This window comes from Malurus melanocephalus, unplaced genomic scaffold, assembly GCF_030028575.1.
Source record: "Malurus melanocephalus ecotype Western Australia unplaced genomic scaffold, MMel_1.1 scaffold_162, whole genome shotgun sequence".
NCBI lineage: Eukaryota > Metazoa > Chordata > Aves > Passeriformes > Maluridae > Malurus > Malurus melanocephalus.
The window spans coordinates 486,999-506,039 of NW_026623394.1; the positions used below are offsets into that span (position 1 = coordinate 486,999).

The 19,041-nt window shown below is 45.1% G+C and overlaps 3 protein-coding genes across 5 annotated transcripts in view; 1 reads left to right on the top strand and 2 right to left on the bottom strand.

Moving 5' to 3' along the window:
* Window positions 1-46: 46 nt before the first annotated feature.
* Window positions 47-8,447, bottom strand: SHPK (sedoheptulokinase). Its single transcript, XM_057371950.1, has 7 exons — window positions 7,621-8,447; window positions 6,335-6,476; window positions 3,841-4,024; window positions 2,531-2,683; window positions 1,315-1,490; window positions 1,001-1,201; window positions 47-464 (listed from the first exon to the last, which is right to left on the bottom strand). Exons 1-7 carry the CDS (start codon window positions 7,840-7,842, stop codon window positions 70-72), a joined length of 1,473 nt encoding a protein of 490 aa, XP_057227933.1. The 5' UTR covers window positions 7,843-8,447; the 3' UTR covers window positions 47-69.
* CTNS (cystinosin, lysosomal cystine transporter) lies at window positions 8,203-15,214 on the top strand. Of its 2 annotated transcripts, none has more exons than XM_057371952.1 (11): window positions 8,203-8,267; window positions 8,693-8,766; window positions 9,520-9,598; window positions 10,162-10,246; window positions 10,338-10,441; window positions 11,338-11,469; window positions 12,178-12,277; window positions 12,372-12,491; window positions 13,541-13,711; window positions 13,918-14,035; window positions 14,372-15,214. In XM_057371952.1, exons 2-11 carry the CDS (start codon window positions 8,703-8,705, stop codon window positions 14,500-14,502), a joined length of 1,104 nt encoding a protein of 367 aa, XP_057227935.1. In that variant the 5' UTR covers window positions 8,203-8,267; window positions 8,693-8,702; the 3' UTR covers window positions 14,503-15,214. The 2 variants fall into 2 exon arrangements, with proteins under 2 accessions (XP_057227935.1, XP_057227934.1); XM_057371951.1 differs by lacking the exon at window positions 8,203-8,267 and adding an exon at window positions 8,433-8,496.
* A 75-nt stretch (window positions 15,215-15,289) lies between these two features.
* The window catches only part of TAX1BP3 (Tax1 binding protein 3), a 4,637-nt gene continuing 885 nt past the window's right edge, over window positions 15,290-19,041 (bottom strand). For both annotated transcript variants that reach the window (XM_057371955.1, XM_057371954.1), the window contains exons 2-4: window positions 17,413-17,532; window positions 17,117-17,194; window positions 15,290-16,892 (exon numbers count right to left, since the gene is read on the bottom strand). In XM_057371955.1, coding sequence (XP_057227938.1) covers window positions 16,755-16,892; window positions 17,117-17,194; window positions 17,413-17,532 — 336 coding nt within the window. In that variant the 3' untranslated portion in view covers window positions 15,290-16,754. The remainder of the gene's footprint in view (window positions 16,893-17,116; window positions 17,195-17,412; window positions 17,533-19,041) is intronic.

Here is a 19,041-nt window from a genome sequence, read left to right on the forward strand (position 1 = left end):
AAGTGAAAAAACTACTTTTCAATCAGGAAAAAACAGAAGCAGCATCTCAGGCCATTCCAAATAATGACTTTATTTACTATGGAACATCACCATAGCTGCCCCCACAGCAGCATCCACATCCTTCCCATAAACCACAGGGAATGGAAAAATCCTTTCCACTTCCTGCCTCAGCACCTCATTCCTGGTTAGAGCACTCCCACTGCCCAGGATCCTCCTCACTCCCATCTCCACCAGGTGCTGCACAGGTAACATGGAGCACAGGTTCTCCACGATGCCACGGCACAGGGCTCTGGTGACATGGCCCAGGGACAGCTCTGTGCCATCAATGTTGSTCACTGATGCCAACTGCTCAGGAAGGTGTCTCTCTCCAAATATGGTTGGCTGGACGGAGAGTTTGCTGGRCTTTTGGGTCAAGGCTGCTTGGATTATCCTTGGGTAGATGGCAGATTCCTGAACCTGAAGTCCTGCAGATGGGAAAGATCATGTTATTGATCTGAAGAGGTACTTACTTGAGTACTTACTGAAACAACATTTTCAGAGCTTATTTCTCTAGGGCAAAACCCGAGGGATTACTAAAAAAACTGTGAATGCCACGCTTAAAGCACTTAGAAGATATTCCATCATTTGGAGTCTTAAAATGCATTAGAGTGCTRCAAAATATGGACCAAAAGGACTCCTCTGGATTGCAGTCACACAAAATTAGAGGTTGTTGTCTTCAAGTCTGCCAATCTTGCCTTTTGAAAATCAACTTACACAAAATAATTCTGTCCTTTAACAAAAGACCTAGAGGCAACGTGGAGTCCGAGCATGACTGTCTCAGCATGTTCAAAAGCYTCAGCAGGAAATTCCAGAGATCTAGGAAGCATGACCCAGGAGTTACATCCTTGTTCCCTTCATGGCACGATGGAACAGCTTGAGGCTTGTTCCTTTGCCTCAGCATCGTTTTAACCTTGATGATCAACCTCAGCTTTAATCTTCACCTCTCCTTGAAATGACTTACCCAGCTCTTGTGTCCACTGTGCCACCATTCCCACAAATGCTGCAAGCACATTTCCTCCATTAAGTGATGCTGCCACTGCCAAGTAGTCACCATTGAAGTAGGGAAAATAAGTGACAGCTGAGGAAGGATCTGGTGCCTCTGGTGGTTGGAAACCCAAGGGCATTGAGATGGTCAGCTGAGCAGAGGTACTGATATTAAGAACTAAAACACACAGAAGAAAGGAAAAAAGAAAATAATGACTATTTTTTTTCAATACTAAGCTATCCTGATGGAGAACAATGAAAAAACCCAATTAGATTCCAAAATGACCATACCTGCATCAGTCCTCTCAGTCAGGCAGGAATAAACAGAACACTGGAAATCTCCCAGAGCAATTCCTACTTTTGCTCCCTTGGGTATTCCATGCCATGCACAGGCTGTCCTGCCTGCAATGCCGCCAGGGTCTCCCACCTCTGGAAGCAAGTGAACAGGAAAGCTGGATTTTTTCAGTCTGGAAGCAGAACAACATCATTGGAGGAAAGCAGTTTGGGAATGCATGGCATTAGTACAAAAAACTCTTTGAAGTCACAGATGAACCTGGYCACACATTTGTGGCTGCTGGATTTATGGATGCTTTCACCTATTTAGAAAGCTTTGTCTTGGACAGGGCCAGCATTCCAGTCCAGTGGGCTGGGTAAACCAGTCTGGAAGAATAAATAGTTTTTCTTTCTRTGTAATCTGAGCATCTGAGATTATACAGGACATGTTCAGCAAGTTTAACCCACTGATGTCATAYGGACAAGCAGGTCCAGGGTAAAGGGACAATCACAAAACCAGAAAARAATGCAGCTAAATCAAAGAACTTGTCATGCAATTAGTGGTTTACAACCAAATCACAACATGTTAAGTCCAACAAACTCCTTACACAATCAGCTGCAGGTAGGTACTACAGTACCACCACATTAGTAAAAGTTCAGTCAGCAAAATGCAAATTTGTCACTCTTTCATACCTTGATGAGAAGATCTTTCACCTTGGAGTCCTGGCCTAACCTAAGCCCTGAAATATATAAGGCCTTAGCACTCAGCCCTGAAAGAGCAAATCATTAAAATAAATAAGCAAATAAGTAAACTGATTCCCTCTCAGATTTCTTGTAGCTKAATAGTTCAAGTATTCCCACAGGTAAGTCTTAGCAGCTATGAAGCTCAGCTCAAAGAACTACAGAGAGGTAACTGTGTTTGCCATGACAGAGGTGATGCTGTTGGCTGCACTTGCCCACCCCATCCCACCACAGAAAGGGAGAGAACAGTTTGGTCTCACGGCTGAGTCTCTCAGCTCTGCTGTTGGAAGGTATTTCTAAAAATACTGATCAGATTCAAACAGAGCAAGACAGAGCAAACTCCCAATAGCCCTTCAGTACAGGCCTCTGTTGATTAGGAGGAACTTTCAATCCCTTTTTATCTGTAGCACATCAATGCTCAGGACCCAAAGAGGGGCTCACACTGCCTGACACCAACAGTGCACAAACCCTGCTGAATAACCTTAGCACTTACATGTCAGTGTTCCAGCTCTTGTTTCTGCAGTTAAAATAYCCCCAGCTGGCAGCATTCTGGACAGACATGAGTGGCTTCTTCAGGTCACACAACATGGCAACCACATAGTCCTGGATAGTGCCAGCTGCATCATAAGACTTCAGAAAATCTGGACTTTTAAACAAGACAWTTGAAAAACAAATGAGGGGCTTTGCTTTATGGCAGTGAGAAAAAGACAACTTTCACTGCTACAGCAAGTCGCAGACATGTGATCCCATCTAAAAATTAAATAGMCACCTCAGTGATCTTTTGCATTTTGTTATTTGATTTTTTAAACGGAATTTGTTTTCCAAGCTGCAACAATCCTCATCTCCATCTGGAAGCTGCAGAGAGAGCAGCTTTAAGGAATGAGTGGTCTAGGTTCAAAAGCACAGCATTGCCAAAGTTACTAGGAAAGTAGTAATTGTTTGCATGGAAAAAAACAGCACTTTGTTAATTCTGGAGCATTTTCTAAAAGCAGTTGAATTTCCACTTGCTCTGGGATCTATAAATCATATGAATGGAAATGTACCAAATGGTGAAGAAAAACAAAGCATCTGCACTCATGAGTCGGACAGCTTGAAAGCAAGATCACACCACTCTCCATATATTTGCTGGACATGCTCAGRAAGAAACCAAGATCAAATACATTTTCCCCATTTATTGAACTTGAACTCATTGCTGAGGAAAAGACTGGCTCTTTGAGAAAGATGAAACTGAAGAGCAAATCTTCTGATGCCAAGTCATAAGTGAAAAATTGCGTACTCAGAAAACATGCCACAACAAAGCAGAGCATTTGTGTCACCTCATAAGGATCTGTCTCAGTGTCTGAGGAAGGAAGGAACTGAAATTAATTTAGAGACTCTTCATTTTAGCATCTGGCAGCAACCAGACCAAGCAACTCTGTTACTGTTTTAGGCATGTCTGTACTTTCCACAAAGCTGCACAAGGCAAAATGGCAGTGCTCAAACTGCATTAGCAGAGCTTCTCTGAGCAGCGTGACAAACTAGAATTATTCTATGATACTTTAAGGCTTCTGTTCCTATATGGTCATAAGCTTTTCTTTTTATTAGAGATCCGTACTATTTTTATGAGGTCAGAGACTCTTGCATGCTCAATTGCATATAGTTTATATTAAATACTGCCACTTTAAATATTCTTTGACTACTTAATTAAGATTATGATTGCACAGGAACGCAGCCCCTCAGCCTGTAGCASCATTAACATGCTGCAGGAATACTAATTGTCACATAAATTCAAGATGAGAAACAGCCTTTTGAGAAGCAATKTACCTGTTCTTTAAATACCAGTAGACTGTGGCACATCCAAATCCTGTAGCCAAGCTCACGTGTGACTGTGGCAGGGGAAGAGAAGAGAGGAAGGTGGGGTTGCAGCGGCCATCCTGCCAAGTGACCAAGTGACTGACCTTGTCTGGCTCAAAGGCAGGGCCTGTGCCACCCTCTGCCCACTTGCAACCTGAAAACAAAACAGAACCTATGAAGTCCAGTGAATCCCTGCAGCATAGCCTGCTCAGCATTCCTCATTTCTGGACACACTTGAAAATTTGTTAAATATATTAGCAACAGAGCCAGTAGACCCTGTGATCAAATTACTCAGAGTTTTCAGCCCCAGATAATGTTATAATACAAATCATCCTTTGCTAACACAGAGAATGGTATCCAAAGTCATCATTCTCTTGAAGAGAGATATTAAAGATACAACTTAAATGACAGCTGAGCCACAAAAAAAATATCCCAAGCACAGCCCTGCTGTGGAAGGTAAGGAGCTGTCACAGCAGCTCTCACACAGAAACCTGTGGGCTGTGCCACATCACCATCTGGGGAATGCTGCATTAGTAAAGAACTGCCTGGGGTGGACAGTACAAAGCTGTACCACCCTTAGAGCCAAAGCAACAAGAAATTTGGATCTGTATTAACCAATGGACTGCAAAGTACTGAAGAGTAAAACCCTCATGTACTACACAACGAAGTTGCACCAAAGGTAGGACAGGATTTAATGCAGTTTCCCCASACCAGCACATTCTTTTTGAGCAAAGAACACCACACCTTTGAGGAAACCTTCACATTCTTTCACTGAAGGAGAGGCTGGGCTCAAGCACTGTTTGCCAGCACATTCCATGGCACAGCTCTGACCTCTCCCAGGCCATCCCTGGACACAATGCAGGGATAGGACAGGCCACTCATTATGGAACTGAGGCAAACTCTTGGGTTTTGGCCAGGGAGCAGAGTTTCAAGCTGTGCTGTGCCATTTGTCCTGCAGGTCAGTGAAGAGACTCAGCTGCCTGACTCGCACAAATGTGGCTAAAAAAATTCTTGGGCTGGATACAGAGATTAGGAGTCACACTCACACAATAAACAGCAGCCTGAAAGCTGGGAGGTGCCATGAGAAACATGCAAAACAAAACACATACTTTTTCTTGTTCCCTCAATTCCCTGTTCTATCAAATCTGTTTCAACTGAATTTCCAATTGGTTTGCTTTTCTAGTTTTAAATGGATTCTAAGAAATATTATTAATCATAAATCTAACCCTAAAGGACGCCATTAAATTTTTTATTTGTGTCCCAAAGCTCCTGGATTCACTTAGCCCACTCAAAACAAATGAGAGCAAACACCCTCTTTCACTTGATACAAATGAAACTAAAGTGGCATGTGGCTTTAGGACATAAAATATTTACCAATATGACATAAGAATCTGTGCCTGTGTGTCCACAAGGCTTTGTTATGCAGCTCCTGGGACAGCTGGAAAGCAACAACAGCTCCTTCGGTCCATCAGCCTTTGGATTTCTTTCTTTCTAATCATTTTTAGTATTTAATGTAAAATTACAGCCTGTAATGAATAGTACAGTGCCTCTTCAAGCAATTAGGACCCTGACAACTTCTGACAGGCAGTGACCAGCACTTCTGGGAAATCTWCTCTGTGGTTTACAATAAATCTTTACTTAATCTGCATAACTCCTGTTATARTAAGACTTGTATAATTGTCCAGATGAATACTTTAGAGGGTTAAGAGAAGGAAGCCATGGTACCACACTCTGGAAACTGTGGACTTCAGCAGGTTTAKAAGGCCTTAGCCAAGAAGATAATCCACCCCTATCTCACAGGGCTGGACATCCAAGGCCTGGATTCTTCAAATATCCTCACTATCACAAGGATTATCTGGGTATTTGCACAATGAAGCCCCACATGACTACCTCACTGCAGCTGATTTTGTTTCTGAGGTCTTGGCAAGCAGCTGAGCATCCACAATCATGACCACAGTTCTTTCTCAGCTCCTACTAACAGAAGCATAAGCAACAAAATGAATGCAACATGACAGTCTATGACTTGCTAGAAAAAAAAATCTTGAAATTTTGGGAAAAAAACCCAGAAAGTTATTGAGATGCTAGACAGCATCTAAGTAAGGGTTTTATGAGGTGAATAAAATCCTCCTGCAACTTATTCACATGATACAGAAATTCAAATGGCAGCAGATAGCATATGATGGAAAAACAATTAATAAGACACAAATATGCTATTCCTCTTTTAGATTAATAATTGTGCTGACTCTGCAGGGATGTCATCAGGCTAAATCTTTATCATGAACTATAGTAAGTAGCTGAAATTTCAGTAAAAATAACCAAAATTTCCGTAAGAGATCTTCCATTAATTCTGTTTTACAGAAGACCAAAATAATGCAGAAGTTTAACCACAGAATCATTTCACTGTTAAAATTTAACTTTCTGAATCATAATACTCTGAACAGGAATGTTAAAGAATGAATGTTACCTTTATCACTTTTCCAAAACACAACCCCATGCATTTGTCCTGAAATACCAATGTGGGTGACTCGCTGAAGCTGCTGCTGAGGCAGAGCAGCAAGGCATTCATTCAGTGCTTTTATGATTTTCTGGACATTCTGCTCCATTCCCTGCAAACACAAAGCAGTGTCCTGAGCATGAGGATTAAGATTCACTCAGTGTATTTATTAAACAAAGCTGCTTCAGTCAGAAATGAGGGACAGAATTCATTCACTTCAATAGCATTTATTAGAGTAATATTCACTTCTGAACTGTAAAAAGAAAAAAATTGCAGAAAACCACAAAAAAACTAAAAATCAGTGCTAGCAAGTTGAGCCTCTTAAACTGAAGGCCAAGTAAGTCTTAATTTCATAAATCACCACATTCAACCATAACTTTAAAAAAATCCATTACCACTGACTACATGCTTTCATTAGTTCACCTTATCTATTGCTCTTTATTTTCCTCAAGAAGAGAATTATCCATGTGTTTTGACTGGTGTGCAGCCTCTCCYACACSTTCCTAAAGCTCCYCCYKGTCTACTCACTGSTGAYTTTGATGACGCTGGTATTTCACTASTGAACATTCTATTSCYAGAACCACCCAGCAAAATTACCCAAACTTCTTCCCCAGGAGTTTTCACACTTTCAAAGGTTAGGTTACTTTGTGAGAGACCAGCATGAAGATTACAAACAAAACTATTCAGAGTCTATTCACAAATAAATGTGAACTTTGTGCATAGGTACTTTTGGCTGTATAAACATGGCTGTAGAGAGGAGGGTTGGCCTGTTTGGTATCCTTGGTACCAGAAATAACACACAGTTTTTGTGATTCTGATTTTTTTTTTTTGATTGACGGACACAATGCATGTAAAGATCTTAAACATGTTCCTGGTTATTTCCACAGGGAGTTTCCAGTTATGATTCCACCTCACGGTGAAGTGCAAACTAAAATACCCCTCCAAGTGGCAAGTGACTGCTGTTTCCTGACTGRGAGCGTCAAAGACAAGGTGGTGGCTCATGGGAAAATAGTTTTATATTGTCTTAGGCAACTTTTCAAAACTTGGGTCTTTCTTARATCAAGCAGCTCTACTTCACTTCTTTGAACAGTGTGCAAAGGGTGTTTTAATTCTGGTTTTAGATGTCCAGGGTACAATGGACAAATCTGGGCACAAAAACAATCCAGGAAGCCCGCTGGAGTCTGCCCAATGTACCAAACAACCCAGATACTACAAGGCAAGGCTGATTTCCCTCAGCACTCCCTGGCAGCCCTTACCTGCGSTGCAGCTTCCAGGCTATCGCTGTGTGCCTGCGTCTCCCTGGAGCAGCTCTGTGCCACCGCCAGCCCTCGCTCTGTCCCTGTCACCAGCGCTGCCTTCACCGACGTCGTGCCCAGGTCAATGCCCAGCACACAGGTGGGCCCGGGGCTGTCCGTAGCAGCCATGAGGGGATGGCTGTCACCTTGCCCAGCACAGACAGGCGGCCCAACACCCACCATGCTGAKCCCTCACGGTTCCTGGTGCCCCACAAGCCGCCACTTGCAGTGCGGGCTCCCAAGGACGGGGCAGGAGCGCGACCTGAACTTCGCCCTCAGACTGACGGTGCCTCCCTCCCCTCAGCGCTCCCTGGCCACTASCCCTCCACCTTCTCGGTGACAAACCGCCCCTTCCCCAGCGCTCCCCGCTGACCCACGCAGCTTTAAACCACACGTTTTGTCAAAACCAAACCATTACGAAGCCGAGCCCGCCCTGTCTCCCCGCTCACAGCGCTGCCCCCCTCACGAACCCCCCTCCGCCACACCCAAGATGGCCCCCGGGGGCGGCCGCAGCGGCGCGGTGGGCACTGGGCGGGGAGTCCACAGGCGATCGCCTCACGTGAGAGCTGGAAAGGGAAGAACCGGACCGCCGCCGGGCGCTGAAGGAGGTGGGTTCCCGCCCGCTCCCCGGTACCGCCGCTTCAGCAGCGGCGCGCCCCAAAGCACCGGGTGCCCTGCTCCGCCCGGGCTCCTGAGGGGAAGCGGCAGGACTACAAATCCCAGCGTGCACCGCGGCGCGCCGCCAGCGGCGGTGRTCTGGCGAGGGCGCGGGGGCTGCCGAGATTTGTAGTCCCGCGCGTTGGGGTGGAGCGGGTCCGTCACGGGAGCAGCGCTGAGGTAAAGATGTGCTCAGGGAGGCCGGGCAGACAGAGGGACGGGGGGATCGGTGCCTTCCGAAGGGTGCTGAGGGTCTTTCGTCCGGGCTGGGGCCGTGGTGCTGCGGGGGGAGCCGTTTGCCGCGGCTGCTAGCGGAGGGGATGGGCTGCGTGGCCGTGTGGGTACTGAGCGAAGCTTATCCCCGCTTTTTCTGCAGCTTTTCCACCATGAGGACGCGACATCTGCTCCCCGCTCTGCTGAGCCTCTCGCTCGCGYTGCTGGGGCCTGGCGGTGAGTGTTCGGTCAGCCCAGCTTGGGCCCACAGGGCTCCGGACCAGTAAGAGATGGAAATGGGCAGCTCTCCAGTTATCCCATTACATCTGTTCAGGGATACCTGTGCCACGCTTCCCATCARCTCTTCTTTCACTCACTACCCTGGCTTCTTGTGCTCCTGCACTATACTGAGGCACTGCTGTTCCAAAATCACTTCAGTAGATTAAATACTGCCTGGGTGCAATCAGCAATGAACTGGGGAGCTTCTCTGCAATTTACTTCTTAAGAGCACTCTGTAATATGTGGCAACAGAAAAAAAAGTGTCCAGGCCAACTGGTGCAATCTGTTTCTGTAAATGTACATTCTCTTGGACATCAGGGTACCTGGTTTGAATTTGTGGCCCAATAAACCATTTTATATTAAATTCTGGGCATTTTGACTCCTAGATCACTAGGATCACATCAAGAAACAGGGTGGCTTTGCAGTACCCTGCAACCTTCTCTTGGCATGAACTTCTGTTGCACTTCAAGCAATTAAATTACTTCCTTGCAACGTGTTCAAGTCACAGTTATTTACTTCTCCTTTTAAACGGGTTGCCTTGAAATAAGCTGTAGTCCTTTTGCTGTTGGTCATATGTGCTAATCTGGTTGATGTGATACTGCAGAGACCAATGGGTAAAATGTCTATGGCACACCAAAAAAAGTGGGTTGTTCTTCTGAAGGAGCTGTTCATAGTAATTGAGATTTCTGTGGGTGGTTTTTTCCCCCCCAGATGGAGTCATTGTATTGTCAGTCCCTGAAGTGGTTTCTTTAGAAAGTGGAAGTTCAACAAACGTCASTATCTCTCTGAGGTAAGATCATGATTACAGCTTTACTTTCCCTTTGGAACATGGGCTGTCCATAAAGTGAATTTACAGTTCCTCCCTTCCTAAAAATTGATGCTTAAGAGAAACTTGCATTTCCTAGAAAGATCACCTTCTGGACAAATGCTTAGTGCAGTTCTTTAGAAAAGCTGTGGAGGACTGTGTCACTTGGAGAGGTTTTATTTGAGGGTTTTTTGGTTTGTCTTTCTGCTGTAATTTCTGTCCTCCACCACCCCAAGTACACGTGCATTGTTTCTGCACTGTTTCAGCAAAGGATGAGCAGCACAAGGATAGGATAGRATCCTGTGGTGACTTTGCTCTGCCATTTGTGTGGAGAAGAGGGAGGTACAGTGTGGCCAGACAACCATCCAGTGGCATCACTGGATCAGATAAAAGAACCAGTGCAATGCTCACACACTTGGTGTTGGCTCCTCTGAGTGTGAGACAGGTCCTGTTGGGTGTGTTCTGCTCATCAGCAGATGCTCCTCTGCAGCCCTGAAGCAACCTCTGAGCTCAGGCACCAGCCTGACTTGTTTTTTGTGCCTTCACAGGGCTCCACTAAAYGAGACACTGGTGATAACTTTTAATATTACACACTCCTCAAAGCACAGCACCATCGTTGAACTTCCTGATGAGGTAAGYGACAGAACAGACCTGTGACCTTATGCAAAAAGCTCCTGCTCTTATTGGTGCAATTCCTCTTTCTTCCCTCCACTTTGCCTTGCAGGTGCAGTTTTCTGCAGGTCACACTAAAGCAGACTTCGAAGTGAAAGCAGATGATGTGGGACAAGTAACAGTTTACCTWTATGCCAATAATTCCAACTCAACTGGGTGAGAAACTGTTTTTTTGGTTCCACTYACTATCCTGTAGCTTCCTAAACTTTGTATTAACTATTCCCTCCTTGGAATTAAGTGGGACATGGGTGGATGCAGWTGAGAAGATGTGGTAACCCTCCAGCAAATCCTCAGGTGTTCAGATAAACAGAGAACCTGAAAGCAGAGTGGTGTCTTGGCATCTTAGATTTAATTACAAGATTACTGACTTCCCGTGGCTCCTTAGTCTGGTTTTAATAGTGCCTCCCAAAAGTATGAAAATTACATGCCAGCTTTTCTGATCTGGGAAGCATTTGACTGTCAGTGTCCAGTGGGATATTGTTTTTCCTGTGCAGGATTTGTTCTGGAGTTCCTGGGGGGTGTCAGTTAGGGGAGCCTTCTTCCCACAGATGCCAGTTCTCTCTCCTGGGAAACGTTTAGTGAGATGGAGAAAGCTGGACTGTATCAGCTTGTGGCCCAGATGTTACTAAACATGTTCAGTCTGTTTTACTTCCTTGTTTTGCTTCTGCTTTTGAGACTCAAGGCCAAGGCAGAGGTGAGCACGTGGAAGGCTCACAGGGCAGCGCGAGCATGAGGCGTGAAAAGTGCAGCTCTGCTCTTGCCTAACAGACCTTGTGCTGACAGAGKAGACACCATAGGCACAAGGTGACCTTTGGGAGCATTCCCATGGTGAAAGGATGGAAGGGAAAGGCTCAGGCAAGAAGGAAGTACAMGTGGGAGATGTCCCAAACATAACAAAGTCGCTAAAGGAAAGGAGAACAACTCAGCTGAAGCCACCCGAAACTTTATTGTCTTATCTCAACACCTGGACTCTATTTCCTCTCTCAAAGCWGAACAGGATAAAATCTGAAAAAAGGTGTGAATTAACTCATTGTTTTTGCATTACTCATCAGACCTAGGATTCAATTTCAAGTGATCCACAGCATCATAGTGAGATATGCTGATGAGGTGATTGGCTGGATCTAYTTCATTGCCTGGTCCATCTCCTTTTACCCTCAACTCTTTGAGAACTGGCGACGGAAAAGGTAAAGAGACCTAAGATGTGTTTGCAGGTCACTAAATCACTTCTGCAAATCATGTTCATAGCTTCAGTTACCTTCATCTTGGTTATTGGGAATTATCTATGGAAAGATGGGGAAAAGGAAAAAGATAGGGTCTGAATAATTGCAGGCCCAGTGAGCTTTTATATATGCAGGTTAGAGGGAAACTAAGTGCATCCTGCAGACACCTGATCCTAGGATTTGGCATCGAATATGAATTTGTGATAGAAGGTACTTCCACATTTCTTTTGGTGTCAGGTCATAAATCCTCTGGCTGAGCCAACTGTGATGATCATTTTCAAAGATTACCAGCCTTGAGAGCTGTTTCCCAGACACCTCCTTGTAGTGTCATCATTAGGCCAGGTCCCCTTGAACTAAGTGATTCTAAGCAGAAACATTATCATAAATGAAAATTAAATCATTTGGTCTGGCAATGATACAGTGCTTTATGGATTCATGCTGGAAGGGCTTTATCAGACAGGCTGAGCTCATGGAGRGGTGCAGTTAAAAGAGCAGAGACASATCCTGCWCTKTGAGAGCTGTTATTCCACCCAGCTTCCTGATGAACTCACAGCATTTTGTCACAATGCCTGCAGCTTTTGCTTACATCAGTACATTCCAGGGTCAAGTTGTCCCTGGAAGTGCCTGTAACACTCTAATGCGTGTTTCTCATTTTTTTTTCCCCTTCTCTAGTGTTGTTGGACTAAGCTTTGACTTTATAGCATTAAACCTCACTGGCTTTATAGCATACAGTGTGTTTAATGTTGGGCTCTTCTGGATTCCCTTGATTAAGGTGAGCACGATTCTCTCTTAATACTTTCTGGGGGCTGGGTGTGTGCAGAAGGGAGTGAAGACATGTGGCTGATTTTGCTTTCTCTTACCTTTAGGAGGAATTCCTGGTCAGTTATCCCAGCGGGGTGAACCCTGTGGCCATCAATGATGTTTTCTTCAGTCTCCACGCAGTAGCCCTGACTCTCCTCACCATCATTCAGTGCTGCATCTACGAGGTGCGTCTGGGTTCTGGGCTCACCTGTGGGCTCTGCCACAGCTCCCTCTGCTGGGTACCTCTCCACTCCTTTTGGGCTCCAAAATTCTCTTCCTTGCACTTCCACCGCCTTTCCAGAAGCCAGGCTTCACAGTCCAGCTGCCTTCACCTTCCCTGAGCTAGCAGCACCTCCACTAACCTTATCTCCTGCAGCCTCATGGATGTTTTGAGCTTATAAGTAAACTCCTTAGGGACTCAAAATAACTGAGGCAAACAGCCAAGCTCATAAAGTTCCCAAACAGATCTCTAGCCAGTACAGAGATTACAGCTCTTCACAGCACAAATGCTTTTCTGTYTCCTTGTTACTTGGAGCATTCTTCAAGCTAAAATAGGCCTTTGGMTACTCCCTGCAATTCAAACTCACAGTTTTTTTCAACTTCTTCTCTCCTAAAACAGCTGTAGATACCCTTTTATAATTCACACCTTTTCAAGTGAGACTGATTGTTACAGTCAAGGGGTTCTTATTTAATCCCATTGATCCAGGCAGGTGGTTCTTTGTTTAATTTTCATTGTAAAAGCCTCTCATCTGAACAAGCCAGTTTTCTCTAGATGGTAACTGTTTCTCTCTTGGGGTTCTTTCTTTGGTCATGYTAAAGCTAAAACTGTAACAGCCCATCTGCTAGACTTTTCTAGTGAAGTATTAGAAAGCAACTTTAAATCTTTTACATAATGACATAATCAGCATTTTGAAAAAGAAAATGAACTCTTGATCTCATCAGGGGGAATTTTAGAGATTGTTACAGATTATGTACCATAAATACTCAAGAGTACTGTTCCCCCCTTGCTCAGGGACAGCAGTGTTTCAAATTATTGATATGAATATTGCTCATCARCTCTTGCAAACCTCCAGCTGGTTGCTGTCACACTTGCCTAATTTTAAAGTTTTCCTGTGGTGCCAGCCTAACTGGTAAAACAGGTTTGGACTGTAATGTTGCACAGTCCTGAGCAAACTGTATCTTTGTGTCTGGGGATGTGTGACCAAGCCAAAATGTATCTGTGTTTCTATTTCAGAGAGCAGGGCAGAAAGTATCCAAAATTGTTGTTGGACTCCTGGCACTTGCATGGATCTTCACTTTCACCACGCTGTTCCTTGCTGCAGCTGAGGAGATGACATGGCTGCAGTTCTTGTTCTGCTTCTCCTACATTAAGTTAGCAGTCACACTGATAAAATATTTCCCACAGGTAAATCTGAATTATTCTGCTTGGATTCCATATCTCTGCCATGCTAGGCCTGCAATAGGTGGTCTTGAAAGTCTGAACAGACTAAACCACCAATGATTATTTATTAATAATGACAAAACCAATAGAATTATACTAAAAACTGCTTAAAAGTTAATCTCAAAATGCCTATGCATGACACACTGACTGAGTTCTTGTCACACTCCCAGGCCTACATGAACTTCCGTCGGAAGAGTACTGAGGGATGGAGTATTGGAAATGTATTGCTGGACTTCACTGGTGGAAGCTTCAGCCTTCTCCAGATGTTTTTGCAGTCATACAACAATGGTAAGCCTGGAACTGAGGTGCTGGAGCCTTTCTTCAGCATCACTACAAAGCAGATATAAACCAGTAGGTTATCTCAGAAAAATGTTTGTGCTGTGTTGTGGGGAGCTTTTCTTACAGAAAGAATAAAGAATCTGTCCATATTCCCTCAAGATATAAAATTAAGTAGCTATTCTGAAGAAACCACAGGGACAGTTATTAATTATCTTTGCATAAGATGTGCACTGCAGTCGTAGGTGTGTCTAAGCAGTCTAGGTAATGACATGAACTTCTCTAAAATGTCTTGAGACAAGACTGCACTTGAGGAGTCAGACTTAACTCTAATTTTGTGTTTSACAGATGAGTGGAAGTTAATCTTTGGAGATCCAACCAAGTTTGGCCTGGGTGTCTTCTCCATTGTCTTTGATATTGTTTTCATGATCCAGCACTACTGCCTCTACAGGAGAAGAGGGTATGAACCTTGTGAATAACAAAAGTCACTTGTGGAGACAAACTTTAAACTGAACTTGTCCCTATCCTCTGTGAGGGCTTTCAAGATCCTTGCTGCCAGCAATACTGATTTTTTTCTATGACTTGATACTCTCTGGGATGGAACACAAACTGTTGCCTTGCCAAGCACTGACTGCCAGATGCCTTAAGGACAGCAAGCTCTCAACTGCACATGGGAGACTCGTGCTTGTTGAAGCTGCACACACAGCACAGTGGGAGCTGTCCAAGCAACACGTGGCTCTTYTTTCACCAACCACAGGGAAGAGAAAGACCAGAGTGATGTCTTTCTMATTGGAGGTGAAGCACAAAGAGTGGAGTTCTGTCTTCCAAAAACCTGAGATCATGTTTAAGCAACCACTTAATATTTTTAAGTAATGACTGAAGACTGTCTGTGGATACAAATGCTGCTGACCTTTCCCAGACAGCTCACAGTACACCACCACTCAGGCTGGCCACGGTGGTATATCACAATAATGAGGTTGGTAACAAATGCACAAACGTTAGAATTTGAACTCTTTATTAAAAAAAATCCAAATAAACAGAAGCTGTGTTCTTATTTCACTGAAAACCCTTTCAAATGTGCTAAGACAAGTAATTAGAAGGGAATCTATGCATTTGTAGTTGAAAAATATTTGAATGCTTAAAACCTAATGTGTCTTTCTAGGTGGCAATCTAACTACAAACTAGTCCAGGTGACGTTTGACAGCTCCCCACCACTGAAACCAGACTTTACTAACCTCAGTAAGTCCAGTCTACTCTGAGAAAAAAAAAAAAAAAGGCCAGCTGGAGACATCCAGGTGATGTGGCACTCTTAAATATAAAGAGAAACAGCTCAGGAAAACCAACTTTGTTTTATTGTGTGTAAAATCAAGTGAAAAAGCAGTACAAATAGCAGTGTATCTTTATAGTAACAAAAATAACTCCAACTTGAAARACTTAAAATTTACCACTGAATTCTTAAGTTACAAAATTTCAAAGCAGGATTGTAGYAATTCCAGAGATATAAAATTGGTCAGTAGGCATCTGCTGGTGTGCACAGAACAGTCTGAGATGCATCAATCACAACGTACATGGCACAGCAGTAATGTACTGAATAAGTTAGTCTGCCACCTCCTCATGCTCTATTTACAACAGCTTATGTGAAGGCTGCCTAAGGAAAGTRTAGATATGTATAGATGAACTGAAGAGGATTAAAAACTCCAGTTTTTGGATAATTGTAAAGCTAACTGGCTAACAAACCACAGGATGCTAGATTGTGGACTTAGAGTTGCAGCAAGAACYTTCAGTCCTGTGGCATGTTGATTTAAACCACTTAGTACCCTACTAGGAGTTTAAATTTGGTCAAGAGGCACTTCTGCAAATYACTGGCATATTCATCTCTTCCATTCCATAAATCAGTGATTTAAGCAAAGTCTTTTAAAAGACAAACCAAAATCCCTTCCATTTCAAGTCTGATAGAAGTGGAATGAACTGAAAACTCTACAGCTACAAGCAGCATTACTGGTAAGTTCGGGAACATTRTTTTGTTTCCTGCCCTATATTCCTTTAATTTAAACTCAATTCATCTGATGGTACAAGGAGAATTCAGGTTTTGCTCTGCCAGTGAGTGCCCATGAAGTTGTAATGTATTTCACTGACACTGCTGTGTCACTCAATTGTTTCTCTCCTGAAGAGGCTGCTTTGTACAGGGAATCTTTGCAGGAAACTGTAATGCCCCAAACCCTTCAGCCACTCTCTATCTTGCACACACTGTGGGATTAGGACAGTGCTCTTCCCCCCAGCACCGTGCAACTCTTAACTCTGGCATTTGAATTWGATAATTGTGGGGACAGGACAGCTYGCTTCTAAAAGCTTAGGCACAGCAAACCCTCTGGTCTCCCACAGCAGAAACCACAYTTCCCCCCTAAAATAGGAGTCTTTCGTGCTACAGAAGAATCTTATCCAAGTTAAGGCTTTTCCAGTTGCTTTTAGGTCTGTCCTGTCCTGAAASCCATGATTACAAAAGTCTCGCCATGTACCTGCAAGGCAGACTTTAGAGAAGCACTCTGCTGAGGGGAGCATTGTTTTACTACTGCCAGTTACACCAGAAGAAGTTAAAACAAAAAAGTAGTATTTACCACAGGTAGGAACATGCACTCCTTCCAGACAACCTGTTCCAGTCTAGTATTTGCTTCTTTCTTTGATACCAGTCTCTACATCTCCCTCCCCACCCCTTCCCCAGCTGGATGATGGATTAGGACATCATGGATTGCTGCACAGCCTTCTGCAGGGACTGCCTGGTCACCAGCAGCCGTACCACCTCCTCATTCCTTTTGGTCAGCCTCTTCCTGGCCTGGTCATGGGTCACCATTGTCATATCCCAGCCATTCACCTGGAAAAAAAAAATCAAAAAATGAGGCAGGTGCAGGGACTCAAAAGTGTCCTGTAACTGTTTTATCATAACCACATGGTAGATATGCTTGTGTCACAGCTCRGGTTATTTATGAACCCCACAAACTSTCCTGGGAGGCACCCAGATGATTATTTCCCCCAGCAGATGCTTCTCTGCAGCGTGCAGCTGGTACTGTATCAGTACTGTCTTATCTTGGTGCTTACCTGCATGATCTTATCTCCAATCTGGAGTCCTGCAACTTCTGCTGGGCCTCCCTCTGTCACCCTTGTTACATAGATACCCTRGGGAAAATAAAATTCATTTATTAAATATGGGAGCATTAAGTACTCAAGAGCCATCTGACTGGCAATGCAAAAACAACTTTGTAGTTTATTATGAGTTTTTAGTTAAAAACAGAAAAGGTAGAGAAATCACTTAAACAACCTCAGCCTGCAAGTGATAATGGGGCAGCACAGTAACTTCAGTAGCTGTGGTGGAGGACAGAAAAAGAGTATCTGACCTTGTCAGTCTTGTCTTCAGAGAAAGGATTCTGAGTAGGGTCCTGATCAATGCCACCCCCAATGCTGAATCCCAAAATCAAATTGTCACCTTGACGAAGCTTATGTATTTCAATTCTTTGCTGAAAAGAGAAAGAKATCAAACAGCTGAGTACTGTGATGACTGGAAGAAATTTCAAGTGCATTTCAGATACAAATCCTTCAGATCCAGTTAGATTGTCTTTCACAGAGATCCCACAACACAGCCCAGCACATCAATTACTCAGAGCTTTCCTGCCTGCCGGGGGATGGAAGAGAACAACAGTAAAACCAGAGCAGGTCTCTTTAAACATGACTCATGCCTTGATAACCAGCAGTCACTCATGACCAGCCTCATCTTGYTCATTACCCACATGCCTTATGTTCCTGCTAGTCCTATCAGCAGAAATAACAACCTATTATTAGGATGGTTCTTTTTCAGGATAACTTATCCACGCACTTTTGTAACCCAGGGGCAGGTTCCTCGCTGCCCGATGCACAAAGGCATCTGACAAGCTTTGTGCATTATGTCAGCATGGTAGAAATGCCAGCTGGTGCAATTCCTGAGCCAGGGTGAAAAGCCAGGGTGTAAACTGACACAATAACCCCTCAAAAGGTGCTTTACCTTATCTAGTGAAAGATGTTCTTGCTCAGTGCAGGGGGTTGAAAGAGATGACCTTCAAAGGTCCCTTCTAACCTAAACCATTCTGTGATTCTCCACTTACAGAACCTTATCACACAGCTCCTGAACTTCCCCCTCAAATTCCAAACTCCCTGGCACAGCAGCACAACAGGGTTGTCAGCTGGGGCCACACACACCAGCACAATCCCCTTTTACCATTCCACCTAGTGGAAAGCACAGAATCCCTCACCTGCACTGCGCGACGATTGAAGCAATTATCTCACTTTAAAAACTCTGCTTTCTAAACCCCAGCCAGACAAGCAGGTGCTTATCCTGCCCCTGCCCTCGCAGAGAGAGCACCGCACCGAGCGCTGGGCTTGGCTGCCGCACGGTGCCGGTACCGGGAGAACGCTCGTCTAGCCGGGGCTTGCTCCCTCTTTTCTCAAGGACCACCSGATCAGCCCTGGGCGGGGGTCGGTCCCTCCGCCCGGCGGAGCTTCCCCTCGCTTCTCCCACTCGATATCGAGGACGGGCGGCCGGGAGAATTTGACAGCCCCCGCGGCAGGGAGCGGCCGCCGGGGCGGCAACCGGAGCCGGCGGCGYTGCGGACCGAGCGGCCGCGCCCTTCGCCCACGAACGGGGCTGTCCCGGGATCTCCGCCCTCTGATAGCCCATAGGGGCTGCCGAGCGGCACCGGCACCGTCACCTCTGTCCCCGTCCCATCCCGCACCCTCCGGCCGCTCCTCCACACACCGGCGGACCGGAGCTGTCCCGGGGCGGCACCTCCGCCCCCGCCGGGCACCTCCGCCCGCTGACAGCGCGCAGGGCGCTCCCGGGCACCACCGCATCCCCCTCTCCATCCCTGCCAGCAGCGCCAGGCACGGCACTCCCCGAATAGCGGTGACGGGCTGTCCCGGTACAAACGCCATATCCCCACCGCCCCCGTCCCGCTCTGCAACTCCCGCTTCATCCTGCCCTGCCCTGTCCCCGC